General features: G+C 40.6%; 2 protein-coding genes across 3 annotated transcripts; one reads left to right on the top strand and one right to left on the bottom strand.

The window, feature by feature from the left end:
* Positions 1 to 5: 5 nt before the first annotated feature.
* Positions 6 to 13,019, bottom strand: LOC145490203 (ankyrin repeat and BTB/POZ domain-containing protein 2-like). Of its 2 annotated transcripts, none has more exons than XM_081469322.1 (19): positions 11,258 to 11,348; positions 9,690 to 9,845; positions 9,099 to 9,256; positions 8,870 to 9,022; positions 8,317 to 8,482; positions 7,781 to 7,870; positions 7,124 to 7,225; positions 6,365 to 6,458; positions 5,994 to 6,209; positions 5,782 to 5,843; positions 5,350 to 5,413; positions 4,859 to 5,037; positions 4,157 to 4,265; positions 3,658 to 3,767; positions 2,842 to 2,928; positions 1,710 to 1,775; positions 1,470 to 1,583; positions 1,208 to 1,324; positions 6 to 817 (listed from the first exon to the last, which is right to left on the bottom strand). In XM_081469322.1, exons 2-19 carry the CDS (start codon positions 9,792 to 9,794, stop codon positions 728 to 730), a joined length of 2,082 nt encoding a protein of 693 aa, XP_081325448.1. In that variant the 5' UTR covers positions 9,795 to 9,845; positions 11,258 to 11,348; the 3' UTR covers positions 6 to 727. The 2 variants fall into 2 exon arrangements, with proteins under 2 accessions (XP_081325448.1, XP_081325447.1); XM_081469321.1 differs by having other exon boundaries at positions 7 to 817; positions 9,099 to 9,363; positions 11,258 to 13,019.
* Positions 13,020 to 15,021: 2,002 nt separating this feature from the next.
* On the top strand, positions 15,022 to 27,505 carry LOC145490205 (sodium-dependent multivitamin transporter-like). Its single transcript, XM_081469324.1, has 15 exons — positions 15,022 to 15,566; positions 16,292 to 16,357; positions 17,166 to 17,217; positions 18,291 to 18,358; positions 19,306 to 19,460; positions 20,053 to 20,193; positions 20,756 to 20,885; positions 21,270 to 21,358; positions 21,592 to 21,704; positions 22,211 to 22,281; positions 22,432 to 22,518; positions 23,911 to 24,143; positions 25,302 to 25,402; positions 25,566 to 25,735; positions 26,357 to 27,505. Exons 1-15 carry the CDS (start codon positions 15,216 to 15,218, stop codon positions 26,468 to 26,470), a joined length of 1,941 nt encoding a protein of 646 aa, XP_081325450.1. The 5' UTR covers positions 15,022 to 15,215; the 3' UTR covers positions 26,471 to 27,505.
* The last annotated feature ends 340 nt before the right edge of the window (positions 27,506 to 27,845 follow it).

Raw genomic sequence — 27,845 nt, 5'->3', positions numbered from 1 at the left:
CTGAAATGTCAACGAGTTCATTTTTCCATTGTAATAGTATTGTATCCCGAGATTGTTGAATAAAGGTGCTTGTTTGATCTCATAAATGATGGTGAGCTATAGAATGGCAGTTCAGCTGCCACATTTTACAAAGGGTGGTGTTTAATCTCTTCTATATTTTTGTTTTGATTTACATAATCTAATACTTACTTTGAAGGAACATCTTGAACAGTGCTATAGGGTTTAAAACCAATGCGATTACTGCTTTCTTTAGCAGCCAGGGCAGGATTGTTCAAAGCCCGATTAGGCTAACCGAGGATTAGCGAGAAATTTGATTTCAGTTTTTTTAACTTTTCGGTGAGGTTTTCTGTTTATATTTTATGCCCTTGAGTTTTGAGCTTGAGTAATCTCAAATTACTCAAAACATAAGCAGTGAAACACATTTTTATACAAAAAAAATTGATACTTCGGTTAACTTTTAATCGCGGGTTAGCATTAATTGACCTGCTTTTGAACAAGCGTGTCAGAATCGTCTGCGAGAGTCAAGAGCAGTTAGCGTTTTCTCTAACGTTTCGTCACCGGCCATGGCAAGTCTGGGAAAATTCCATGCACCGAGAATGTTTCCCTGGGTTTGTGGCCTCAATTGTCTATCGTCTGAAAAAGCTTGGATCGCCTGCTGGGTACACTGAGTACGATAGTCTCCCCGACCACCCTTCGTCATAATAATGTAACTGTGTTGGAAACATATTCAAATTTTGAAAGATGACTTCCCATGTAGCTTCGCCAGACTGTGACACTTGATTCGCTGGACCAAGCACGACTTCAAAGCTTGTAACAGCTGCAAACGAAAGGAAAGTTAAATGCCTACGGTAGTATTATACGCCGACATCGAACTGTTCCAACAACCGATAGGACATCATCAATGTTATGTCACAATATTGCACCGACTTTTAAGCTTATTATCCCTTGAGAATCTGTAGGTCTAGTTCAGTTGTTTCCAAACTTCGTTTTTCCGTATGACGACGAACTAAAAATATCACTACCTTCACTAGCTTTCATATTTTGTTTGGAAAAACTCTTACTGAAAAGATTGAACAGGTTGTTGTTTATACACCATACCCCAATGCGGTTGGGTGGTTCCCAGTCTCACAGGGATAACATATTCTCGAAATTTTCCTCCTAATCATTCCATTCGTGGAAAAGAAGTTGAAGAACGTCTTGTACTTACATCTTTGCTGTTGTTATTGAACAAAGTGTCTCTAAAGTTCTTGATGTCCATCATGGCAGGAAGATTTTTCAAAATAAACCCTTCACAGTAGGTTAACAGCTCCTTTGCATCGCACGACTGAAATTGTACAAACCGATGTCAGACATTTTCCCACCATTTTTTTTATTATTATTATTTTCTCCCTCACAGAGGTATGGAGAAACATTCGTCTACGGCTCGTGTTTCACTCTACACCTCTTTCATGCTCTCGGCATATACTGACCTTGGCATATGCGCAGGTGTCTACGACATTTTCACAGTTGAGGTGGCCAGCGGCAAGACGCTCACAGTGACGCTTTAATGAGTCTAACATGAAGAACTGCGAGGCTTGTAACAACTAAAAACAGAGGGCAAAATAGCGAAGAGGGTAAATAAGTAAAAGAAATGAATAAATAAATAAATAAATAAATAAATAAATAAGGGTGAGCGACTGTTGGTGAATAACATGTGAGCACATACTGACCTCTAGAATTTTAATTTGATCCACAGGGTCGTCCACCGCTCCGCTATACAAAAACTGAATCACAAGCTGATGAGAAATAATAATTCTTTGATTTCATTACATGGAAAAACAAAAACGTCCTTAGCTTAAGTCTCATCTTTTTTGTTTGAACATGATTCATCTAGTACTTCTTTAACACGAGCATGATTGATTGAACAGTCCAAGCAGACAACCTTCGGCCTTCAGTTCAATCAGCGGGTTAGATTCACACTATTGAAGTCAACCTAAGTAGGAATGTTAAGGTGGCTCGATCGCATTTCTTGAGCAATCGAACGCTACTGGTGTGCTAGAGAATGATGAAAGTTTCAGATTAGGTAAATCTTACATAGATCTTTTTGTTGTATTTTGACATCTTGAAAATTCACTCGCAATTTTCTCGAAAACGCTGTTATAGTTTTTTTTTTTTTTTAATTTTGCTTTCGTTAAGACTAATAAGTCAAGTCCGAGATCCCGACGTCGTATTTTTCAAAATTATCGCTGATGGCAAGTTATTCGGTCTTATGTAAAATGGGGTATGGCGTCATTTCGTCGCTATTTAACTCAGATCCTGGTGAAATTAAATGTACTCCATTTGCAACTTTCGTCTTTCTCTAGTACATCGGTTACGTTTGATTTTCTGTTGGATTGATAGTGATGGTGCTCTAGTCGCTCAAAGTTGAACGGTATCATTACTCAAAACTTCGATCGAGCCACCTTAAAAGCCCAAGGAAAAACTTACAAAATGAACTTTAGCTAAACAAAGAAAGATTTGTTAAAACTGTTCGCAAATCTTAAAGAATGTGTATTGTAGTTTTTTTATATAAACATATTCTTCTAGTGCTGAAGAGGGTCACAAGTCAGTCAGGAACATGACATGACATGACTTGACACAACAGTAAATCAGCTTTAAAAAGTGAAAAACGATGACAAAGTACTGAAACTTAAGTTCAACATGCACACAGGGTTCAAATAATATTACTTTCTTCATGCGATTGAACTTTGACTTGAGTCAGTTGATTTAGACATTGTCCTCGCTCAAACATTTGGTGTGAACAGGGTGTAATTGAGGCAATCATAGTATACGTCTGTGAAAACTGTCTTTTTCATATCTTACCGTAAATATTTCATATTTTATGTCGCTTATTTCAATGCAAGGATTGCTCCCATCGTTTTCCTCGACAGGCCTGTTTGACAGCATTGCCTGCAAAGATAGGACACCTTCAGTGAATATACAGGCCGACTGCTTTTCCTGAAACACATTTAAAGTCTACAAATATGTAAAAATCTTGCCATGGAATACGTGCGCCGGTAATACTCAACAACAACAGCAACAAATTTCTATTTGTACTCTCTCTTTTGCCTTGTAACTGATTACAGAAAATTTAGATAATAAAATTAGAGTACTGGCTGCCTGGAATAACCGTAGGGGCTAGCGGAGCCAGGCAGCAAGTTGACATCAGCGCAAAATGAAAAAAATTAATATTACAGATCAGCAAGATAGCACAAATGCACACATAAAAGGAAAGGAAAAGAGGAGGAAAAAAAAGACGCTATTACTACGCTATAAGGCAGGTCTGAAAAAGTTAAATTAATATATGGGTATAAAATATTAATATAAGAGGAGCACACAGTTAATAGCTATGGCAATTCATAACACAAAGCTATCATTGATCCAATGTTGCTAGGTAACATGCGCATAGGGAAACGCCTTAAGGCTGTGACTGTCGCCACACTAGCATGCTCTATTTTTTGAGCATTTTTTTGCTCCTTTGATTTTTACCAACCTCATAAACATTCCCTTCTATTAATCATACTTTTAAAAACCTGCACAATGACAAAGCTACACAATCACTATTCCACTGCAAACAAACCCTTATTTTGATGGTTGTTTTTTTAAAAAAAAAAAAACTAGACTATCCATATTTCGTACCTTGAATCTCTTTGAAGCTGTTGCAAGGATGATCTTGTGTGCGTAAAACGATCGCCCCTCCACAAGAAAGGTGATGTCAGACATTTCTGGGCTGTTGATATAATCTGGACCTGGACATCGAAAACAGGCAGAAAATGCACTCAGTAAACACTAACTGTATTTGTCAACATCCATTCACACAGATACACTGTATTAGCAAACGCTCTCTCAAAATAAGAGCCTTAGAATTTAGAATTTTACTCTTTACTTTTCAAGACGTTTTTACTTGCGTTTAACCTCTCGTCCCATTTCCCGACTCGGTAGTAGTTTCCTCTCTGGAAATTGCAACCAAATGTTCAATTTATTCAAATTTATTCATAGTTGATATAAAACGTGAAGGAAAATCAAAGTTTCAGCATCTTGTCAAATTCAGCAAATGCAAACAACCCAACGTTGACTGGCGACAGATTGATGAATGGTGGTTCCAATGAATCGTAGAACTGTAAATCTAATGCATTACCGATACGGATGGATGTCTGTGTTATTGGAAGTGCCTCAATCTCCTTCAGGGCTCCATGCCCAAAACAACACGACAACACCGAGGCGAGCTCCTTTGAAAGAGCCTGGTCCTAGGAATACAAAGGGAAAGCGTCTCATAAATCGATAAACACTAACTTTATTCAAGGCGAACCTTGTGAAAGAGGGGGTCCAAAGCTGAGAAAGACATCTCATGTTCCACTTATTGGACATCGAAACTGCATGGTCAGGACAGGGGAGACTGGTAAGGATGGCTAAGTTAAATCATTAGCCCTCTCCCCCTCTCCACAAATACCTTATTCTGCGATGTTGTAGTGTGCTTGACATAGAGTGGTCGGTACAAATCCAACACTACTCCATTTAAGCAAATTAGGCCTCAGTATGTAGCCATGTCAGTCGGAATCAATTGTGCTAGCCATTTTGGATGCCAAAAAGTCAGGGCTGGCACTTGGCCTCCAACATACGAAGCCTTGGTCTCGGAAATCGTCATTTTAAAAATAAGATCAGTCCTTGTTGCCCTCTCCGAGCGCAAGACTAAAACATCCCGTACTTGTTGATTTTAATATATTCGAGGCTACACTGCACCTGCGCACAATGTAATGCAATGTAAGCGTTGGGGCTGTGAGGTAATGTAACATTTTAACCTAATTTCTCTTTTTTAACAACATTAAAAGAAACAAGTTACCTCGCATTCCTTGAAGATATTGAACAAGATGACAAGCCCGTCGTCACAGAAGTCATTTGTGTACTCATCGGTTGACATGGACTGAAAGTCACGCAACAGGCATCTTAGAAATGACTTCTGACCTCGCTCAAACGCGTGACCTACAGTTTGACTCCAGCAATGAATATTCCACGGCACACCTGGTCGGAGAAACATTCATTTCCAAACAACAGTTTTTGAGGTGGTATCCGGCCTGCCTTTGAAAAGGTGGGTGAAGAAAGATGGAGGAACTGAACTCTTTTTTACCCCTCTCCTAACCCTTCAAAAGTGGTTGACATCTTACTCGATAATTTTACTTCGTAAATAAAAGAGAGAATTTAGCTACCGAGATGAAGCAAGAAATACTGATAAAGACATTTTTCTGGTCTCAGACAAAAGGTTGCTTCAAGCAACGCCTATGCATTGCAGATATGAAAATGGCCAATTACGCGCAATTTAACGACATGTCATACCTAAACTTCTTAATTCCATGGTAATGTCAAGAAATCCGTGCTCACAGCTGTGGTACAGAGCTTCCTAATATAAAAAAAAAAAACGTAAGATGACTGCAACTGTGCCAGTTTTCTTGGAACACTTAACGTTCTCCTAAGTCATTGTCGAAAGCAAGAAGTGCTAAACTCCTAATAATAATGAGAATAAGAGAGCCGCGCATGAGTGTACAGTCCCAGGTGTAAATAAATGAACGAATGAATGAACGAACGCACTAACAAATGCACAACGAACGAACGAACGAACGAACGAAAGAAGGAACAAATGAACGAACGAACGAACGAACGAACGAACGAACGAACCGATTGAAGGAAGGACGGACGAAGAAGACTGTGGATTTTATAAACATCCTCACGGCTAGATTCCATCTTTTTTGTAAAATTTTTGCCCTTTACCTCAAGAGCTTTGCTTCTTTTCTTTGTTAGTTTTCTTTCGCCTCCACCATCCAAGAGTGACCCTGGGTTGATCATTGAAAAACGGAAATGTCGGTAAAGCTTCATAAATCTTCACAGCCTTTCTATGTCATGAGTCTTTCAGTCCGTATAACCAAATTTATCTGATAGCCGTTCAACAAACGTTTGAAAATAAATAAAGACTAAATGCAAACCTTCGGAGAGTATCTCTACAAGTGACAACATGTCATTTTCCCGTCGGGCACCAGGCTCCTCCAGCAGTTTCCTAAGGATGTTTTTGTGACCGTGAGCAGCCGCAGCTGCAAAGGTGTTCCCAAACCCCCGCGATCCAGGACTGAACGATGATGTATTCACGCTGATGTAAGGATCCGCGGTTTTCCTGAGAAGCATAGCGACTAGCTCGTAATTACCTAGTGCAATGTGCAAACAAAATCAGAAATTGAGAATGACGATTGTAATGAATGGTCATATGCGCAACAAGGAGCGATATAACTTAACAATGTATCAGGGTGAAGGGACTTAGTGAACCCTTACCATCAAATTACCGTTGACAAGTGACTATTACCTGAGGCAGCAGCCATCTGTAATGGTGTCTCCACTTGGCTATCTCTCCCATGATCTGTTGCACCATTGGGGTTGGCTCCGGCATCCAACAGAAGCTGAGGGCATAGAGAAGGATACAAATTTCATCAGATCATAATTACCTGGCTTAACATTAAATTGCAATTCACTTGTCAAATATTATGAACAGGTGGTTTCTTAAGCAAATTTCTGCTCTGAATGCAGCAGATGATTATAACACTAAGAAAGACGAAACGAAATATGGGGGCGGTAATACTAATACTGCGCAGTATAAACCGACTTTTTTGTTTCGTCGCTATTAGAAAGGAAAAGTGTTTGCAACAACAGAAACTGGTCAGAGATACCAAATATATCATTGCACGTTAATTCAACTCAAAATTCTGCAAAGGACTTTTTCAAATTAAATCGACCACTCGTAACCCTATTTTAAATCTTTTTTTTTACAATACTGGACATCTCTTTCTCCTCTTTCAGTATTTCCATGCAGTAGTGTTTTTCGATTGTCAATATTTTTTTACAGCAATGTAGCTAGAAGCTAGCTACCGGCTAATTTTCCCAGCTGAAAAAGACCTTACCACTCCGATCCCACTCGCCCAAATTTCACTACTGAGAAAACAAATACTCGGCAGATAATTTTAAGAATGTAAAGGCCAGGAAAGCCAGCTAGAATTGTTGAAGAGAAGGCTTAGTTATTTTATTACCTACATACCCTGCATGGTCACAAAGATAAATTGTTATTTACCTGACACACGTGCACGTGACCTTTCACTGCCGCAAAAGACAACGCGGTCCAGGACATGAGATCCAGGTTAACTAGTGGATAAATCTGCTTGTTGTTAGGTACCTTGGTCAAAAACAACAAAACAAAAAACAGTCTTAGATGGCCATGGAGCAGCCGTAAGTCAAGGCAGCGTGGCCTATTGATTAAGGGCGCTGGATTTGGGACTTTGGAGGTCCCAAGCTCAAGTCTTACTCCCTGCCACTAGATGGATTTGTGTTTGGTGGTCCCAAATTCAACTCCTCTACGCTTTGTAAATTGTCAGCTGTTCAATTTCTGTTCAATTTACAATACTGTTTTCGCTTGTTTGTTTCAGTGTCCAGTAATGCTTAACAGTTCAATGCTTTAATAAAGTGATTTACTCAGTTTATTTTTCATTTTCTATGCTTCTGAGATTAATAATAAATTCAAGGCTGAGAAAACGCTATGCAGTAGGCTCTCTTCTTGACGGAAATGGTGTTTTTGTTGTTTTGCACACAAAATAAAGTGTAGCAAACGTGACTGTTCAAGGACAAGACAAGATGAAGGGTAGAGAGTTAATCCCCCATACAGGCCTTATTTCAAAAGTAATCCTTCTCAACTCAACGAGTTATTCGTAGTGTAACAGTCGATGAATTGTACCTGAGTGTCCAGTAGCGCGTGGTGCTCGATCAGTGTCTTGACAAGAGCCTCGTTTCCATCTGCACATGCGTACATGAGTGGAGTCATTCCCTGGTCAAAGAGAACAGCATCAAAGCATCTTCTTATTTCTCTGTTAAAAAATTCTCTAACTTTCTGTGCTATTGTCGGGACTTCAACTTCTTTATGGTTTAAAATAAACATTTCCTTTTATAGTGTAAAAGTTTTTAGATATAAATTACGTTGGCGGTCTATTTGATTTTAGTGTATCACCTGTTGTTGCCGCAGTTCTGCGCGGTTTGACACTCAAACGAAGCAGCAAGGCCATTTTGTATATATTGTGTTTAGCCTCTCGCTTCGTTCGTATGCCTCCTTACAAAAGAATATATGGTATTCTTAGCGCAACTGAAATAACAGCTATGCCACCAGTATACACAACGGAAAAAACAGCGACCAAGAGCAGCGACGAACTCCTGTGTTGATCTCTTATTTCTTTTATTACCTCTACTGTGAACTCACGGCACCTAAATTCTGTATACCTGTATGTTGACAGCGTTGACTTTCTCGGGTCCCAACATTGCTACAGCCTGAGGAATTATGTCCACTCTACCGCATAAAAGCATGCGCAGGCCCAGGCCCTGTTGAAAACTGACGGCTGCAGCTGAGGGCGAGAGAGATCTTGAGACGGACAACGAATCAAGAGGACTGAAAACACAAAATTAAAAAGAAATCATAAAAAAGTGACCTTATGATGGAGCTTTTTGTTGCTTGCCAAAGCCATGTATTTGTTTGTAAGTTGCGAGAACCTTTACTTTCACACCAAAGGTTACAAAATTTACTGCTTAGTCTAAACTTGCACGTCAAGCTGAATATGTATTGTTCTGCCGTTTTACATTTTAGTTTGCTGCTGTACTTTTTGCAGATTATCTCACAAACTTCTTGCGCATAACGCTTAAAAGCATTAAAAAAACTGCTGGAATCTCGCATTTGCCAAATGCAAGACAAAACGTTTCGTTTTCTTCTTCTGCCTCATGCACTTAGCTTTCAAATAAAGATAACTATTAAGTCGACAAACACACTGTGTCCGCTTACCACAAAGCTCGTGGCTCACAGTCATTAAACGGCATGAGCAGCCTGGCTGCTTGTCTGACGTCATCATCATCGACCATACCGCTGACACGGTGTTCGGCGTGCAGACTAGCCACCCTTAACCACTCAACCAGCGGGGGAAGATGGGAATGCGCTCTGCAAGAAAAAAAAATTTCAACGTTTAAGATTACGGTTTGATTTGTTGTAACACGAAATAATAGATTTGTTTTACCGTCTCGTTGCCGCCAAAATGTCGGAAATGTCCTCGTCGATCTGGTGCGAACACTTCATGAAGTAATACAGAGTCTGCAAGGCATTTGATGCCCAGTCTACTTGAGATATCAGCTTGTTATCTTTACTCTGGTACACCTCAGCGAAACGTTGTTGAGCCTGCAAAACAAGCTCGGTCAGTTCAGCCACTGACGTCACACATGTAGTGGTTAAGCATTTGTCCAATCCTCTGCGCCTTGGTGAACCTGCCTTAGGGCTGCTTGGCGCTAAACCGAAAGAGATAAATTCCAAGATTGATTAGCCTGTGACAAGAGACGATGATCATCGTCCCTTGCCTGTTACTTCTCTTCGAATGATTGCTGAAGGAACTGGCTTGTTTTTGAGGGAGCCAGGACTTCAAAAATCTAGTCTCTCGGTTTCTATCGAGTGATAGTTGACCGAGGCATCAAACTTTTCCAGCGTTAATAAATTTGTTCTTTTCACTTTTTGTTTGATTACAACCTCTTTGGTACTTTCGACTCAACTAATCTGTCAATTGAAATAAGTTTCAGCTGTTGAGAATCCCTAGGTTCATGAAAACTAAATCAGTTACCTTTTTTAGAAGGAGCGTACATCTCGATGGAGTCAGTGAAACCAAAGGCTGTTCTACCGGATAGCAGATGATAATAAGGTTGAAACATTCCCCACAAGTCCGCATCTGTGTTGATCCAGTCTTCCAGCACCTCTGGAGTTACTTGGTCTACGCCCTCTGAAAAAAAGACAAAACTCTGCTAATAACGTCCTTGATTGTAATTATACGCTACTCGTTAGAGACGTAACTTACAGTTCATGATTTCTCAGTTTTGGAATTCTCATATGGACTTTTGAACGGATGACGTTAACTGGCGCATCTTGTAAACTTTTAATTACAAGGGCTGTTTAAGTTTGTAGATCTTTCAATCATTTTTTATGGTCCCTCTTGACCATATACTTGCTGTTTTCACTTTTAGTCGAGTATTTTAAAGTACCTACGTCATGAATTGTGCATCTTGAAGAGTTAATCCGAAATTTTTCAAGGTTGTCGTTTGTAATCCGTGTCAATCTTCTCCATCCCTAACCATCCTTGTTCCTTTATGGTTTATTAATATCTCTTTGGTGTTTTTCTATCGTTTCGTTCAATTTAAAGGTGATTTTATACGCGGCCAAAATAACTCAAAATACCGTGGCTGAGCTCCTTTAAGGTTTCCTTTCATATAAATATTCAACTGACAAGGCATGTAAATTCTTTATTTAAAAAAAGAATTTCCATAGATGACTTATATCCTCTTCGAGCATTTGCTCTTACAAAGAATAACGAATATTTCAACGAAACTCCTTGAATTCAAGTTACGAGGAAATTACGGAACAGCTCTCTAGATCACTTAGCTGCACGTGCATCCGCCATCTCCACTTTATCCAATTCTGAAGTTCCTTTTCTTTATTTGTCGTAATCCTCGCTTTGTTTAATTTTAATTTTTGTTCGCTAGCTTTGGGGAACAATAGTTTCTATATGAGTTGTGGGCTGCTGAAATTATCGCTGACTTTTGAAGAATCGAGACTTGTTTAGCAGTCCAAATTGCGGCCCCAGTCGGTTCATAACACTAGCTCATTAAGTCTCTTGGCAGTCGCAACTGTTCTGGTTGAAGTTAACAAATTACAAAAGAGCTTAAAGAACTTCACACAAATATCCTTGTTCCACTGTTAATAAGATTACTGACATTCCTCTGATGAAAGCCTCTAAGTGATGAAACACTGTGCAGATCGAAAACAATTTTCGCGTTTGACTCAAACAGATAACAGTGAACCTAAACACGAGGTAGCAATATTGTCCTTGACCACCTCCTGCAAAACCAAGTTTTTCATAGTGCATTTAATCCTGGCGAAAATTATTTGTTGTCAAGCCTTCTACTTCAGAAACAACGCTTTTTTTTTTCTTTTTTAAAGAACACTTTCCACAATCGGAAGATTTCACCCTCGAGTATGAGCTCTTTAAAGTTGGTGATAGATTTTTTTTATAAGCCTCAACAAAACTCGGTTTCCACAAATTTACCACCAAGAGCGACCGTAAGTAAACACAATTATTATTGGCACTATGCTCACAGCTGTGATTAGCATGGTTAATTAACGGATAACAAAGGTTACCTAAATTGTTGACAGCTCGGAAGACAAGCTCTTCAGCAATGTATTCTAAAGTAGCGCTCAGATAAATTGCTGCCGCGTCATAGATACGACCAGCCACCTTCATGTTCACAAGCCAACGGAACATTCTACCAACGGGTAAAATCAATCCGCTACGCGATCTCTTGGAGCGGCGAAATCTGTCGCTTGACATCGAGTATAAGGAGAACGCTTTAGAAGCCAGCGTCACGCACGTTTTAGCCATTGACAAGGACAGCACCAGGCGGATGCTCGTTTGAAGTTCTTGCCTAGAGCACTTGGAGTATCGAACAGAGAGTCTTTTTGCTTCGCGAACAATGCGCAATAGCGGTCTTTGTAAGAGAAACGACACGCGTTCCACAGCCTGCGGTGAAATGGCGCGAAAATTCTCGCGTGTCCTGCCGAGTCGTAAGACTTTTGAAATGTCTTGTAGCGTCCATGGCAATTCATCGAGATGAGGTAACATGGGTAGCCAGACATCCCAGTCGTTTTCCACATTTACAGCCCGGCCGCCATTTTTCGGTGACTCGCTGTTCAGCTCTGCTGGTCCGGGGCTAAGAAACTGAGAATTTGCCGGGAGGTTACTTTGCTGCATCGTGTCGCCGTTGTAAAAACTCACTTAAGTTAGCTAGCTGTTGTCAATCCTTCATGTCTTGCACGCACGTATTAAATCTAAGTTTGTAAACTGGCGAGATTTGAGCTAATTAAACAGTAAACAGAGTAATGTATCCACGAATCACCGTCAGCTGTAGTTGGATTGACATTGTTTTGTGATACGATTGAAATATCACATTGTTCTGAGAGTAAACACAACAGTAACCACAAAACCTTTATTTGTTGAAAATAAACTCGTCTGTGATGTGTTTTGTGAAATTACGCTTGTAACAAGGTTGGTTGCGCGATGGGGACAGGCGGTAAAATTCAGTGACGAAGCCAGCAAAGTCTTCGTATAAATCTTGTGAAGTATCGCGCAGCCGTTAAATATCTCTAATTTCTCCGTAGTTTGTAGAACTACGGTTTCTCCTAGCAGGACAAGGAGTAATTCGTTTTTGGTCCTAGGCAAACTACACACAAACATTTTGCCAGGTAATTTGTAGAGATCGATTCGACACGCACATAACCTTGGTCAATTTGAATGAAATTTAAAGGTGCTACGTCACGGCTTGCGCATCTTGGTGAAGTTGAGCCAAAATTTTTCAAGTTCGTCGTTTGTAATCCGTGCCAATCTTCTCCATCCTAAACCATCCTTGTTCATTTTCGTTTTGGTCAGTTTCAGTTCTATCTTAGTAAACTACTATTTTCAGGTTCCCTTCAATTTAAAAGGCAATTTTGTACTTGTCCAAAATAACTCAAAATAACGTGACTGGGCTCCTTTTAGAACACCCCTTCCCTCATTTCAATAAAGGAAAAACAGCGCGTTTCAGTTTAAGGGCAAACTCATCATTGATTCTTTGGGGAGGAGTGGTTTTATTTCTCATTTTGTTTCCTACCAAGACTGAGAACTGTGACAATTTTTACTTAAGACACAGTGGCCGTTGAGGTACAGATTTTTGAAACGGTAAGAGAGTGAGCCCAAGAAGTTACCATCGGGCAGTTACTCTCCCAATCAGAATACAGCAAAGCCTTTGTACGTATATTCGACAGTATTACATCAAACCTTCCCATCATGCGCCCCGCGTGTGTCGCAATAACTGTGTTGGCCCTTTTATTTTCTATGACATGGTATAAAATAGTTATGCAACGGTCTCTCGTGGTATACCATGGAATTTCTTACTTGTCACTTGTATATTCTTGGTAAAAAGGCTCGTGTGTAAACCAAGAAAATACAAACTGGCTTGGTACATTCCATGGTATACCAAGAGACACAAACTGAAACAGTTTTTACTGAACCATTTTTAATCTTAGTTGGTGCTTATATTTTTTAATCTTAGTTCTAGTTTTAAACCTTAGTTGTAGTCTTAAGTTTTTAGCTTCTATTACTTCTGTATTTTAGACATTAATTCAATGCATATTTTAGACTTTTATTTTTTAGAGGACCCCCTGAAAAACACCTCTAGGTGATTGGAGGTCTCTTCTTAAAATATTAATTATTATTATTAATTATTATTATTATTTATTATTACGAGAGAGCTTTGTATAACTACTAAAACTCACCCTCGCGTGCACAATGAACACTATACGCGTCCTTGTAAATAAAACCGCTAGTTACTGCGCCTTTCAATAACATGTGGACTCTAAAATTCAAAGCTCAACCGAGAAATGCGTTTTTCGCTACTGTCAATTAAATGTTCGGCGGCTCCGCCCAGTTTCCGACTACTGCCGAGCGCGAGGTAATTAAATTGTTGAGCACAGTTCAGACAACGAAACAATGTTCGGCAGTAGTCGGAAGCTGGGAGGAGTCGCCGAACATTTGATCGACAGTAGCGAAAAACGCATTTGTCGGTTGAGCTTTGAATTTTAGACTCCCTATGTTACTGAAAGGCGCAGTAAGGTTCAGTCACGTTCTCTTTAATTCTATCGAGAAGTACAGGGCAGGCAATGAGTTCGTAAACTCGCGGGCCATTGTCAATGAATTATAAGCTCTTGAACTCTGGTTAACCTTGCGTTAAAAATAGCTAAACATGCATAGTCCCTCCTTCGCTTAGTCCTTCGAGCGAGACCGCGTGAATTCTTGGGAGCGAGAAGCGAGCGCTTCTCGGCTCCAGGTTTTTCTCACGGTTTTCTTTCGCATCACACACGATGCACTTAGCGAAAGAGGACCAGCTTGTAGTCTTCCAAGCCCCCTCTCCTCAGGCTCAGCTAAGTTTCGGGGTCCTCGTCACGTTTCACGTAGTGATTTCCCGCACGTTCGCAGGTCACGCTTTTTCCAACTGAGTTCTTTGCGTGCCATGCGCTCATCTCAGAAAGTGAAAGTTTTTTTTTCACCACAAACGTTAAAATGTAAAAATGTCTCCACGTTCCTCACTGCCGTCAACCTGGTATTTTAACTTAAGTTTGAGCATCCGCATTTTCTAAGACGTGCTACAACGAAATATGCCTTTGAACAAAAAATCACTCTGGCGTGGTACGCATTCTTGTAAAACCGCCAGTTAAGTTTCAGTCACGTTCTCTTTAACTTCATTGTTATGTCGGTGTACTTAAGTACAGCTCTCAAAGCCACTATTCATTGTAAATAAATTATGAGCTCTCGAACTTTTGCTAACCTCGAATTAAAATAGTAAATAGAAACAGTCACGGAGTAAAAAGTAAAGAAAAAAAAAAAAACGTGGCAATTTCATGGTTGAACAAAACCCCCATTGAAAAAAGTAACAAAAATAAGCTTATGACCCACCCCTTCCTAGATCATAGATCGCGGCTGTGAGACGTCCCCCGTCTTTTCAAGTCATGAAGACCGGATGACATGAATTAATATCAAACATTGCCAGGCCACGATACATCGATATAGTGAGAACGTACAATCGCTTGTGATCACCAGTTCGGCTGCATCGATTACTACTTTTAATCTCTGCAGGTATAATCTGAGCTGATAGAAAATGACCTAATGAATAATCAATAAGTACGATCATAATTCTTATGTCGAGACAACAACTGAGTGTCCTGTCTAGTTTAAGTGATTTGAAATTGCGTGACTTGAACGGAAATCGATATTTAATACTTGATCACGACATCCAATGAAACACGCTTGTTTCCTGTCAATAAGCCGGCTGAATCGACAAATCGGAAAACAGTTAAGTCGCACGAGGAATGCGGTAGCGGCCGGTCCTTCGCAGTTTCATGCAAATTTGAAAGAATAGATCGTGAGATTGTTCATTGTCCACTTCGCGTGCATTAGCATATCACGGCTTATTACTCTGGGTTGCTTGCACCCTGCCTAAAGCGCGTGAATTTAGCAAGCTAGGATTTAACCGGCGTTGCTACCCACTCAACTCCAAACAACTGAGACATGGCTACTGATACTCGAGATAAATTCAGCATCGTCGACTACGTCGTTTTTTCCATCATGCTGCTGATCTCGGCGCTGATCGGAATATGGTACGGTTGCGGACCCGGAGGAAAACAGAAAACAACCGCCGAGTATCTCCTGGCGAATCGCAAAATGAGGCATTTTCCAGTGGCCATTTCGCTGCTGGTGTCATATTTGTCGGCGATCACTTTGCTCGGGGTTCCATCGGAAATTTACACGTATGGAGCTCAATACTATGTCCTGATCGTTTCATACTTCATTATCTGCGGCACTGTAGCGGTTGTGTTCGTTCCCATGTTTAGGCGCGTTAATATCACTTGTGCCAACGAGGTAAGTTAAGGTTTTCTTTCTAACGACGAATTTAATACTTTAATTGAATTTCACTTTAATTGCAGTCTCACGATGTTCGTTTTGTAGCCCCCCCCAAAAAACGCAACCGTTCATCTTCATGCTTGTGGCCTCCCGGGATTGTACGCTTGATATTCGTCGCAATACAATGCAAAATAATCGTTCTTATATTTAATATTTCCTCCACCGGTGAGCGGCGGCGGTTGGAAGGGGGGAGGGGGATACTTTGCATGATATGCCTGCGATTCGGGGGAGGTGAGGGAACGGACATTTTACTTTTCATCACAACAGGAAACATTACAGAATGATGTACCACCAGTCTCGTGTAGCGAGCTTCGCCGAGCTGGCTTAGAAGGACTTCGAAAGCGAAAGATCATTTATAATTCGACTACTGGTACTTTGTTGGAGAACTAGACGGATGTTTATCCCAGTTTTAAAATAGTTCGGGTCACTGATTGACTAATGGTTTACGTTTCCGCGTATAACTGGTGTATTCAAAGGAAAATATAGTTAAAAGAGTACAATTAAAATACAACTTCTTGGTACATGTTAATGTACGTTCACTATGATGACAAAACTTATGTCCTGAAAGAAAACACTATCCCCGGCTTCTTCATCAATGACCGTATTCGACCGGCAAAGACTCAGCTGAAGACTGTACTTTCGAAAGAAAATAACTCCTTTGTAACTGCAAACGTTTATCTCAGTATTTAGAGCTTCGCTTCTCTGTTGGAGTCAGGATGGTTGGCTGTCTGTTTTTCATTCTGGAATATGTAAGTAATTTCTTGTGATGACCTGTGATCATAATGTTATTTTTCATGTTGTTGACAAGTCTGGCAGAATGTCATTATTTACCTGACATCTAGTCTCTACGGTGTGGCACGAAATTTTTGCAGACTCTAACTGTCGCGATTTTTGTGTTTTTTTCCACGATCCGCAAAAAATGAGTTCCCGCGAAACAACAGTTTCCTCAAAAATTTTTTCCTCAACAATTTATTCCACTGGCGAAATTATACATGCAAACATCACAAGTAGAATCTTGATCCCGTTTATTTAAAGCGTTTCTCTAGCTCAGAAATAAAAGTCGAGGGATATTCGTCAAGTGGTAGCGCAGTTTTCGCTCAGCTATTGCTGAAGCAATCAGCCACACTAGGACAAAATGTAATTGTAATGGAGTAAGTGAGTACCGTATTTAGCGTTTCTTAATGTTGTTTCACTTGTCGATTGGATGTAGCTAAATAAGAAAAAAACGAAAATATTGTAATTTCAATTAAACGCGACTTCCTGAAAATCGGAAAAAATAAAGACCTAGCAAGAAAAACCAGTCCCGTAAAATACAAAAAATCGCCGATCCGCAAAATTAAACTCCCGCAAAAAGTCTGAGCCACACGGTAACCAGAGTAACTTTCTCCATGAAAATCAAATAGATTGGTGAAAAATCATTGTTCAACTAAGTTTGTTCAGGCGCCTGATAACCAAATCCAACCAATCAGATTGCTCTACTGCCGTTTAATATTTTCCATCTGTTTTACTTGGGACGATTTTAAGACTTTTTTTTTTTTTTTTTCATTTGTTTTGCAGACATTATATCTTTTTGTTGTCCTCTACGCTCCGTCCCTTGCCTTGGAAGCTGGTAAGACTCACTCTATAAATAAAATAAATTTAGTGCTGAACCTCGTTGAATAGCTACACACCAAAAATCTGTATTGTGGAGATGTCTGTTTCAAAGATTATACGAAATCTGGTTTGTTTGCGACAAATGGACTGTTGGTGATATATATGGGTTATTGACGAAGCGTGAGGTCAAGATGGCTGGATATTGGCCAAGTTCTTTTTTGAGTGTTTTTGGACCTAGAGGACCTCCATAAAAACACGCAGAAAAAGAACGAGTTCAATATCCAGCCATCTCCATCGAACAAGCTTGGTCAAGAAAGTATTCATTATGTGGATGAAAAACACGATTTTCTTGCGGGACACAGCGGGGAAACCCGAGCGGGCAACATAACGCCACACTTGCTCGCTCGGGTAGCCAATCACAAAGCAGGGTTCGCTTCATCTTGCCCGCTCACGGGGCTAGCCATATAATAAAGAGGTGCCCGTAAAGAGGGGTTGAACGGTAATTTAAGCACAATTAAGTAATTTATATACAGAGCTGCCTGAAGTCCCCTTGTCCCACCAGGGTGCAAACTCAAGCCTATCCCGCAGATGATTTCTGTCTGTTAATGTGTCACAATAGTGTGGAACAAAAGGGAAAATGTTTCCAGGCTAAGGTGCCTCCAGTTTTGACCCATGTGGTCATAGCAATTGCCATGGTAGAAGGCATTGCACATTTTATTGCTGCTTTTCTTTAATTTCTTATAATGTGTCATTTGCCCTTATTTCAGAGAATATCCAAACCCCTCCCACAGTAGTTTTTATGGTTTCGGAAACCCCCTTCCCCAAACATCCAGGAAATGCAGTTTAGCTTTATACTTCTCCTCAAAAACTTTCGGGTTTTGAACACTCTCCACCTCGAAATTTCCAATAGCTTAGCTTGGGGTGGGTTCGGAAATTTCCTGGAACCACATAAATTTTGTGTTCCTATAGTAAATCTCTCAGGTCTAACTAGAGGCTGATTTATTTTAAAAACATTTTATGATTTCAGTTTTACAGGCTGACTGGTCTGGTTGAGAAATTGAAATTGATACATAAATATTTTTTCCTCAGTTGCTGGAATTCCACTGTCAGCTTCTATTCTCACAACAGGAATAGTTTGTACTTTCTACACAAGCCTTGTAAGTATATGGCAAAGAAAACTTCCCATCACAAGGCAAAAACTTTCACCCGTCCGCATGTCTTATAGAGCAGATTTTTTTGGCTCGGACGAGTAAAACCCATAAAGTACTCGTCCGACCGGATCAGTAAAATTTACCGTGGCAAACATTTTCTTTTTCTCGGAGTTAATAGCCTGAATCAAGGGATTCTCTTGCCCGAATAGAATAAATTACTAAGAAGTAACTTTTTGCCAACGGGTTTGTTTCTCCGTCATATGCCATACCTTTTCTACCACGCGCATTTGTTTCGGGAAATGCAGTAGGTATGTTACAGGTAAAATTCCTTGGTCTTCCTCTTAGGTGATGGCGTTCTTCCGTGCTTGTCATATTTCAATGCCAAACGTGTGGCCCTGAATGTTTACATAAGACTTAAATACGTACGTAAGTTTGAGTATGTACGTAAGAATATTTACACTAACAGGCTAATAAGACCCCCTCCACACTACGCAGGAGAAATAGTTAAATTCAGCTTTATTTCTACGGTTAGGCCTACCGGCCACACTAATCCGTCACGAAACGGAACTTCTCGTAAACGCTCTTCAACTCAGAGGAATTTGAAAACGCCGGCTTTGCGAATATTCAGAGCTGCCAAAAGACAGAGTACGGACCTTTTACGTATATACGATGGCGATAACGAAGACAGCGCCTAATATTTAAAGTATTTATGTTTTCCTTTGGGAATATTTAAGCACCACGACCCAAGCAAGGCCCCAAAAGCCCAGACCAGTTACTCGCACGTTCAATGTAGTAACCATGATAGGTCATTGCATCTCTAACATAGGAAACGTTGCTTAGCAATAATCACAGTGCCCTTCCCCATCCTAAAATATAAATGAGTACCAATGCACTGTTTAAGGCAGCAGGAGAAATTGTTCCATTATGTATCCTTTTTCTTTTTCTGCCATCAGGGTGGTCTTAAGGCTGTCATTTGGACAGATGTGTTTCAGTCCATGATAATGGTCTCTGGACTTATTGTGGTTGTGATTGTTGGCAGTATTGAAGTTGGTGGCTTTAGCGAGGTCTGGCGAATCAACAAACAATTTGACCGCCTCAATTTCTTTGAGTAAGTTTAATTAGAAAATGGATATTTATACAATAAAATTGTATATAAGTATTTGGCTTTAGCAGTCAGTGTCGAAGGGACGGTTTATACAATGTGTAACCATGACATACTGTGACAGTCGAACTCCTAATAAGCGGCTACCCTCGGGGAAATGTGAGGTGATCGCTAAATTGCCGGTAGTTAAATTTGGATATTTTAATACTTAGATCCGGCCAATTACTTTATACTGAACATAGGATCACGTTGAGACCATCATAATAAACGTGTGTTTGAATTTTTTCATCAGTCTTTAAATTCCATTTCAGACTCTTATCTGTCAACTTCTTATCCAAAACATAGCCAAACTACGTTCGTTAAATTTTGGGTGGCCACTTAGTAGGGGTAAGAACCATAGGGAACTTGCTCATGGGGACGTCCGAAAGGTGGTCTGGCCGCTTCGAGGTGGCCGGTTAATAGGCGTTTTATTTACAGTATTTTACTGACAATAATTTCGGGACTTTGATAACTGGTCGCTTAATAGAGGTTCGACTGTAATAATAAGACGGGTACGTGAAGTTCTTTGAGTGACTGTAGTTTTGATCCATTTTTCTAGCTTTAATCCTGATCCAAAGGTCCGCAATACATTTTGGACACTAACGCTCGGGGGTGCATTCACTGCCATGCCAGTCTGGACTGTCAGCCAGACAGCTGTTCAGCGTTTCCTTGCCATAAGATCATACAAGGATGCTAGAAGGTAACAAAAATTCTCTTTGTTAAGATAAATAATAAAATATTAAAGTTAGTAACTTTCACAGATTGCAATCAATCCAAAGAAATTGTAAATGCTTGAATTTCCCTGAGTAGGCTACATTCATTTCCATATTTCGGTCATTTAACATAATGTTTGGCAATCAAACATTTTATTGCGACCCTGGCCACACTTTTCAGGCCACTCCCACAACCCTTGGCATCCTCGCCATCCTGGTTACTTTTGCCGCTGTTGCCAGCATCGCCACCCTAGCAACGCTTGCCACCCTGGCAATTCTGGCCACCCTGTCCGCCCCGACCACCCTTTCCGCCCTCGCTACCCTCGCCAATCTGGCCACCCACTCACCTCCTCGCTACCCTGGCCAACCTAGCTGGCTACCGTGGCCATCCTGCCCACCCTTGCCACTCTCGCTACTCTCGCCATGCTAGTCATCCTGGTTGACCTCGCCACCCTCGCCACACTCTAAAGGAGCAGCCTCTTTAGTTGCATTGGCTGTTTCTTGGATTGTTTGTTTATTGCTTGTCTGTCTTTTTGTTTATTTCAACAGAGCGGTGTGGTTGAACGTGCCTGGGTTGATCATCATTGTCACTCTCTGCTGTTTGGATGGCCTTGTTATTTTCGCTGTTTACTCCGATTGCGATCTACGCGTCCGAGAGGTTATCACCAGCAATGACCAGGTAAATTGCTCATGAAATATTACGAAACTAATTCTCCCGTTTGTTATTTTAAATTTTGAACTGAAATTAAAACTGAAAGTTACTACCACTTAATTAGCTGGAATTTGTTTTGTGCGTCATTCGGTCTTTCTCTGTCTGAATGTTCTTCTATCGACGCTTCGCTTTCGTGGCGGCCATTTTAATCTTTTAAATACGCAGTAATCTGTGACGAAGTCTTGGGCCGAAAAATCACAGGGTCTGGATCGGGCACCAAGAGCACTCCATGGTTCTAGACCTTGTTTATCAGTTGCATGACGACTAGCAAACAAGACACGTTTCGAAAGCAGGGTCTTTTGTAATTTCATGTGACGTCCCAAAGTGTCCGTTTGCTTGCTTTTCATACAGACTCTCCCATTTTTCGTGATCGACAAACTTGGACATCTGAAGGGACTGCCGGGAATGTTTACGGCTTGTCTTTACGCTGGAGCCCTCAGGTACCAGTAGAATAGTTTTTAGTTCCTCTTCTTTTTTCCCTTTTAAGTCGGAAACATGTTTCATTTTACATGATTTTATGCGTGATATGGGAAATCAGTGATTTTACTCGTGAAACGACATCCTCACCGACAGATTCCTGTTTTTAGTTAGCCTGTGTAGCCCTCCCGCGCAATGACCTCCCCTGCCTTCCCCCTCTTTATTGAGTCTGACATAATATGCACGTGTCCTACAGCACTGCCTCTTCAGCTCTGAATGCCATGGCTCTTGTGAGCCTGGAAGATGTCGTGAAGAAAAAGGTCCCGGATATCTCCGACTCCGATGCTGCCAAGCTTTGCAAGATCATCGGTGAGTTGTGCTCGCTTGACAGTGGCGTACCTAGGGTATAGGCCACTAGGTTGGACCTCCTGTTTTCTGGCTTGAAAACACAAGAATCCCCTTGCCCTCGTTCTGAAGTGAGAATGGGCCAACTTTCACTCCGCTATGTCCCTTTTTTCTAGCAAAAATAAATCTTCACCGTCCCTTCCCGCTAAGCTGGCTTTTTAATTTAGCACCTCTGAATCCGCCGCTAATTGGAGATGTCCAGCCTACCCACCTCTACCCCCCGAAAGTGTCTCAATGGCCCATTTCCGAGTTGACCTAAACCTCTCTATCAAAGCGAGGCCTGGTGCACAACCATTCATACGAAAATGAATTTAATTTGCATGTGAGAGAAATCTTATTTTCGTATGAAAAGATGGGCACCAAGACTCGCTTTGAGAAAGATGTCTCTAGGTAATTCGGAAATGGCCCAACTTTTAACATAGTGCTGGGACTACCTTACAAATTTCTTATCGATGTTCCTTCGTCTTTAGCCCTGTCGTTTGGTGTTGTCGTTATCGGTGGAGCTTTCGTCGTAAAGTACGTGGGTACCATGGTTTTACAGGTTGGTCTGTGTTTTTTGCCTTTATTTTAATCTTTTCCGCAGCCGGAGATTGCATTTGTGTCGCCACTTTCCTGGTGTCGTGCGAATACTCGTTGTGGATATCACTGTTTTACATCAGTAAATACTAAGTACGTTGCTGTTTCATTTTAGTTGGCGTACAGTATTTTCGGAATCTGCGGTGGACCTTTGTTGGGAATCTTCTTTCTTGGAATGTTTGTCCCTCGAGCTAACTCTAAGGTAATGTACAACAGATAGAATTGATTTCCAATGAAAGTTCTGGGAGCTGGATCAGAACTTTCTGTTATTATCAGTTCAATTTTCAGCGATTTCTCATCTGTCAGTTAAAATTTAAACCGGCTTCTCAGCTATCAGTTAAACAATAGCCTCCATTTGGCGCGAAAATATGCCCGGAAATTTGCCGGCGAACATTACCTGTTCCGAGAAGCGAACAGTTTCCGAGAGCTTAGCACGAGGAAACCTGTGAGCTTTGAGGAACTGTCAGCTTCGTTTATCATCCTTCAAAAATTTTCGCAACACGCGCAGTTTTAAAATTGGGGAATAACACTCAGATATTCCCCAGTATTTAGTAACGTGACGCGTTTAGAACAGTCGCCCGCGAGCGAAAAAATTCTTGGATTTGTATATTCCTGATCTCAGATCTTAGCTATTAGTTGAAAGACCCTTCTAATAAAGTCGTTTCTCTTTTTGGGGGTAACCTGCCAAGGGAAGTTCATTCTAGTTTCAGGTTCCAATTGAACATTTTATTTATTTACTTTTTTTCTTATTTTATCGCTGTGAACTCATTCAAGTTAAAGTTCTAAATTTTCTCTTTGTCATAAATATACGGATGCTCACTTTAATTTGCTTTTTATAGCAACCAGCGTTTTTTCTTTCCTCTGGTACATGGCGATTGTTTGTTTTCTTTGTTTTAAGTTCGTTGGTTTAGCTCTTTTATTGTTTTGAAAAGATCATGCCGATTGATCTTCCAAACTTTGGCTGATATCAGTTTCGAGTTAAACAACGAGTAGTCCTGTACGGCTCCGCAAACGCGGCCATTTTTTCCTCGAGGTTTTCTTTCCCGTCACGCACGACGGACTAAGCGAAAAAACGACTACTCTTAGTCTAGTTTCGAGTCTAACCGAGATTCACCTCAGCCTCTCATAGCTTATTATACCGGTAGAATATATAAACAATAGTCTCCATTTGGCGCGAAAATATGCTCGGATATTTGTCCGCGGACATTATCCGTTCCGAGACGCGAACAGTTTTCCGAGAGCGAAGCTCGAGGAAAACTGTGAGTTTCGAAGAACAGATAATGTCCAAAGACAAATCTCCGACCATATTTTCGCGCCAAATGGAGACTATTGTGTTTATTATCCTTAAAATATTTTTCGCCACAAGCGTGGTTTTGAAAATTGGGGAATATCCTCGGATATTCTCCAGTTTTAGCTAGGAAATATTCGGTCACTTGACGCGTTTCGGCCAATCGCGCGCGAGCCAAAATCTTTGATGGATTATAAATTATATTATACCATTAGCAATTATACCGGTAGAATAGGCCTTAGGTACCGGTAGAATGTTTTTATCTTAACTGAGAAGGTAATTTTGAAATAACACCTGTTGTTTCAGGGCGCATATTTTGGCGTATTCACCGGTGCCGCTTTGACAACCTGGGTATTCCTTGGATCAGTGTTGTATCCACCCAATAAGTACCCAGGCCTCCGCTCGGTTCAGGGCTGTGATTTCTACGCGAACGCCACGCGAACTGCCGAACTCTACAATGGCACCTACGATAACGCAACTGCTGAAGTCTTCGAGAAATGGGGAAATGGCATAATCAAGAATCCTTTCAAAGGACACAGGTAACATTTCTTTCTTTGTTTGAAACTGATCTTCTAGTTCAATAGCTGAATCCTTCCTCTACGGTCACCAAACATACAAACGACCCGAAACCAATATAATTACGTAATTATGCAATTATGCAGTTGAATGGCCTTTGATTGGTTGCTGAGCAGTTAATTATTCCCTCGCAGGGACACCAAACTAGTCTCTGGGTGTGACGTCATCAGCACGTGATTTTCGGAGCGAATTTCGGATGGTTTTTCAGCGCGGGAAAATTGAGCAAACGAAGGCAAGCATGTCCTATATCTGGCTTCACCAACTTTTTGTCGGTTTTTTCATTAATTATCTGTAGCCTGTTGGTTTGTGTCGGTAATCATACCGTTTCGAGTTCAATTTGGAATTAATTAGCACGAGTGAGTTTTTCAAAAAGCTTAAATTGCACGGGCCGCTTCGGCAAGTGCAATTTAAGTCATCATTTTACGTGATTTCATTGGCTTAGAAAATTTCCTATTGTCTTTCACCCAATCATAATCCAGAATTACGATGTGTAATTTGCAACTGGTGTTACACTCTTTGAACTGGTGTAATACTTGAACTGCACTGCTCTCAGCCAATCACAATCGAGTAATTTTTTTATGTATATTATTAGTTGATGAATCAGTCTCGTAGCCGCCACAGATATCATGGGATGGATTCTTTTTTTTATTTTGTGGGTTATTTGTAATGTAGTCAGGAAAGATATGGGCAGATACCGGCAAATTGTTGACGAAACTTTACAAAATGCTAGAAGCAGCCTGTGCAATCTCGTCGAGTCTTCGTTCCTTACAGCGTTAGCTTGACGAAAAAAGAGACTCTGGAGATTTCCGTTACAGGCTGGATTTTGATTGGTTTTAAAAACAATGGAAATCAGCAGAAGTAGGAAAAAGTGTCTCAATTGAGCCACGTGTTTGTCAATTTTATAGGCATGCGCAATTTAACCGGTTGTCTGATGTTTTTGGACTTTCAATGGTCCGACCGCTGATCAATGGTAATGAACACTCTGGGTACGAGGTTGCAGCCTGCAGTGGACAACCCATCCTGGGTGGGGTGGCAGTACTCGTAACAAATTCATGCTACTGAAACAAGTAATGCAAAGAATCGTTCATGTTTTTCGTCTGTTTGTTTTTGTTTACCTTTAGCGCCCCCATCGCTGATTTCTACAGCATGTCGTATCTTTGGTTCAGTGGTCTGTCCGTTCTAACATCGTTTGTTGTTGGAATTATAATGAGTTTAATTCTTGGTAAGTTTACTACCGACAATTTATCTTGCACACCTATTTCATTCCGTCCCACCATATTTGATTTTGTCACTACATGAACGATGCTTAAAAAAACTCAAGAGAAAACCACTCTAAGGTCCTTGTGAACTGCGGCTGTTGACACAAATTCCTCTTTTTTTTGAAGAAACGAAGGAGGACAAGGAAAGAGTGATTGATCCTAAGCTGTTGTTCCCGGTAAAGGAATGGCTGCTTTCCTGGCTGCCTGGGCACAGCTTTAAATGGGATTTTGTGGAAGAGGAGGAAGCTAAACTGAGGGCAGAAGAACTTGAGGAAAGCAAGCCTATTCATCAAGAGGTATGGAAAGAAGAAAAGATAATCTTCAAAGATCTTGCACAGTTTACCCCTATAGGCTGTTATTTTAGGGTTAGGTTTAGCTGCTGACATTACAACTCTAAAGAAAAACAAACTGTTCTGTATTGTTTTTTTTTTTTGTTGTTTTTTTTCGCGTGCTCTTTGCAATCCTTAAAAGCAGTTTCTTTGATATACGTTTTAGGGTGAGGACAAGCGATGAAAAGGACGTTTTTTCGACTTCTCTGAGAGAGATCATTTTGGTCAAATTAGCTGAGCACCACGAGCCTTTTATTGGCAAAATGTTTTCCACATATCAAAGACTGAAGGATGATTTCTGAGAATTGTAAACAACGTTGGCATAATCTTGAAAAATCCCAGGTCGTTGTTTAACCGTTAAATTCTTCATACATTTTGCCCATGCATGCCCCTCTTTGGCTTTACTGTGTTTCTTTGGAGTTATCAGTCAACAGTTTTAAGCCGTTACTGTTAAGCGAATTCTAAGAGCTGAAATTGCCTAAAACTGGATGGCCTAACCCCTTTGAAAGGTTTCAGCCAATCATAGCACTCATTTTCAGGTCTTATCTACAGTGCCATCAACTTGACGCACTCTGTATCTCGTTGCAGGAAATCAAAATTAACTGGGACGAAACTCCGCCATTGGATCCAAGTGACAAGCCCGAGAAAGATGAAATGGGCAAGTTGTACACGGATAATCTTATTCAGTCTTCCAAACTGTAATGTAACCGATTTCTTTCTAACACAAGTTTTAGGTTTCCAGTTAAGAAGCTCCGCAGGCTATTTAGGTCGTTGATGGTCACTTAACGCTTAGCCTCGCACTATAGAGCGTTTTCACTCACCCGGCCAGCAGCCATGCAAATTTATTGGAACAAACGGAAGTGTTACGTTTACATAAGAAAAGAGTTTCTCTCTCACAGGAGTGGTTTAGTACACCAAAATGGCCGCCGTTTCATTGTTTTGGAACACCAATATGGCTGCCATGACGTCGTGTGAAAACGCTCTTTTCACTCTAGTCTACAGAGCCCAAGGTGTCTTTTAGTCAGGGGAGGGGGTCTGGCGGAAACTCCAAACAACAACGACCTAAATCATAACTGCGAGTTGGAGAGATTATAATATCTGTGTGAATCATCCTTATTCGCCTTGTAATCTCAAAATCTATTTTCGAAAAAAGATAACACCAACTAATTTTCCCAGGAGGTCTGCTCATAAGAGTTCTATTTCTCTTTACTACACAAAGCTAGCGCTTTCTTACAATTACAGAGTATTTTCTGCTTCATGTTATGCCACCTTTATATTTCAAGCGGTAATGCAAGGGTAGAGTGTAGCTTATAACGTATTCCAACATAATATAACGGGGTTTTTTATGACAGTTTCCTAAATTTGTTTGGAAGACTTTTTAAATGTTCTGCTGACATGTATTCCGGGAACTTTGACATGGTACTGAAACAGAAATATATGCCCTAAAGTGGTATGCACGGTGTTGTCTGGATCTGTTTTAGAGCTATCCCTGTCCGACTGTTACAAATACCGTAAACTGCCGCTTTTAAGCGCTGGGCTTATACAACTTCGTAAGGGCTTTAAGATCAGTGGGATTGTGAACGGGGGGACTTATACCGAAGGGGCTTATCACCAGAATAGAAAAACCGTTTAAAAAAGAGTTATAGCAGTGTTGATCGAAATAGATTTTTCATTTACTGGTTTTTAATTAAGCTTTAAAACAATTCAAAACAAGGAAAGCTAGAGGGAAGCTTACATCCGGGCTTATAAGCGTGGGGGAGGGGGGGGGGAGCTTATAGGCGGAAGTTTACGGTAGCTAGTATCAAGATTCATGGAAATAATCTGAGAATGTTAAGGGGTTTTATGACAATAGCTCTGGGCTAGGTTGTGTGTAGTACAGATAAAAGTTTGTTTTTCGTCGTAAATACATTTAAAATCGTTAATCTCAGTGGCGGGTTTAACTCTCGTTATATATTGCAAGAGAGTCGGAGTCTTTTGGACCCAGGCCCGCAAGTTTTCAAAAGCAAGTAAGGATTGGGTCGAAGCTACTTCAGAAAAATGTGTGAATTAATTAACTACCAGCTTTTCCGAGTTTAAT

The sequence above is a fragment of the Orbicella franksi genome, chromosome 6 (genome assembly GCF_964199315.1).
Source record: "Orbicella franksi chromosome 6, jaOrbFran1.1, whole genome shotgun sequence".
NCBI classification, from domain to species: Eukaryota; Metazoa; Cnidaria; class Anthozoa; order Scleractinia; family Merulinidae; genus Orbicella; species Orbicella franksi.
Note: the sequence above shows the minus strand (reverse complement) of the source record. Positions and strands in the feature narration are given on the sequence as shown.

Excerpts from the sequence above, each read along its gene's own strand:
- LOC145490203 (XM_081469321.1), bottom strand. The coding sequence starts at position 11,867 with ATGCAGCAAAGTAACCTCCCGGCAAATTCTCAGTTTCTTAGCCCCGGA. Across the intron at positions 9,364-9,689 it reads GTACGCTCCTTCTAAAAAAG|CGCCAAGCAGCCCTAAGGCA; the intron begins GTAACTGATTTA and ends CTTTCGGTTTAG. Across the intron at positions 2,929-3,657 it reads CAGCTTCAAAGAGATTCAAG|GCAATGCTGTCAAACAGGCC; the intron begins GTACGAAATATG and ends CTATCTTTGCAG.
- LOC145490205 (XM_081469324.1), top strand. The coding sequence starts at position 15,216 with ATGGCTACTGATACTCGAGATAAATTCAGCATCGTCGACTACGTCGTT. Across the intron at positions 20,194-20,755 it reads TCATACAAGGATGCTAGAAG|AGCGGTGTGGTTGAACGTGC; the intron begins GTAACAAAAATT and ends TTATTTCAACAG. Across the intron at positions 20,886-21,269 it reads TTATCACCAGCAATGACCAG|ACTCTCCCATTTTTCGTGAT; the intron begins GTAAATTGCTCA and ends CTTTTCATACAG.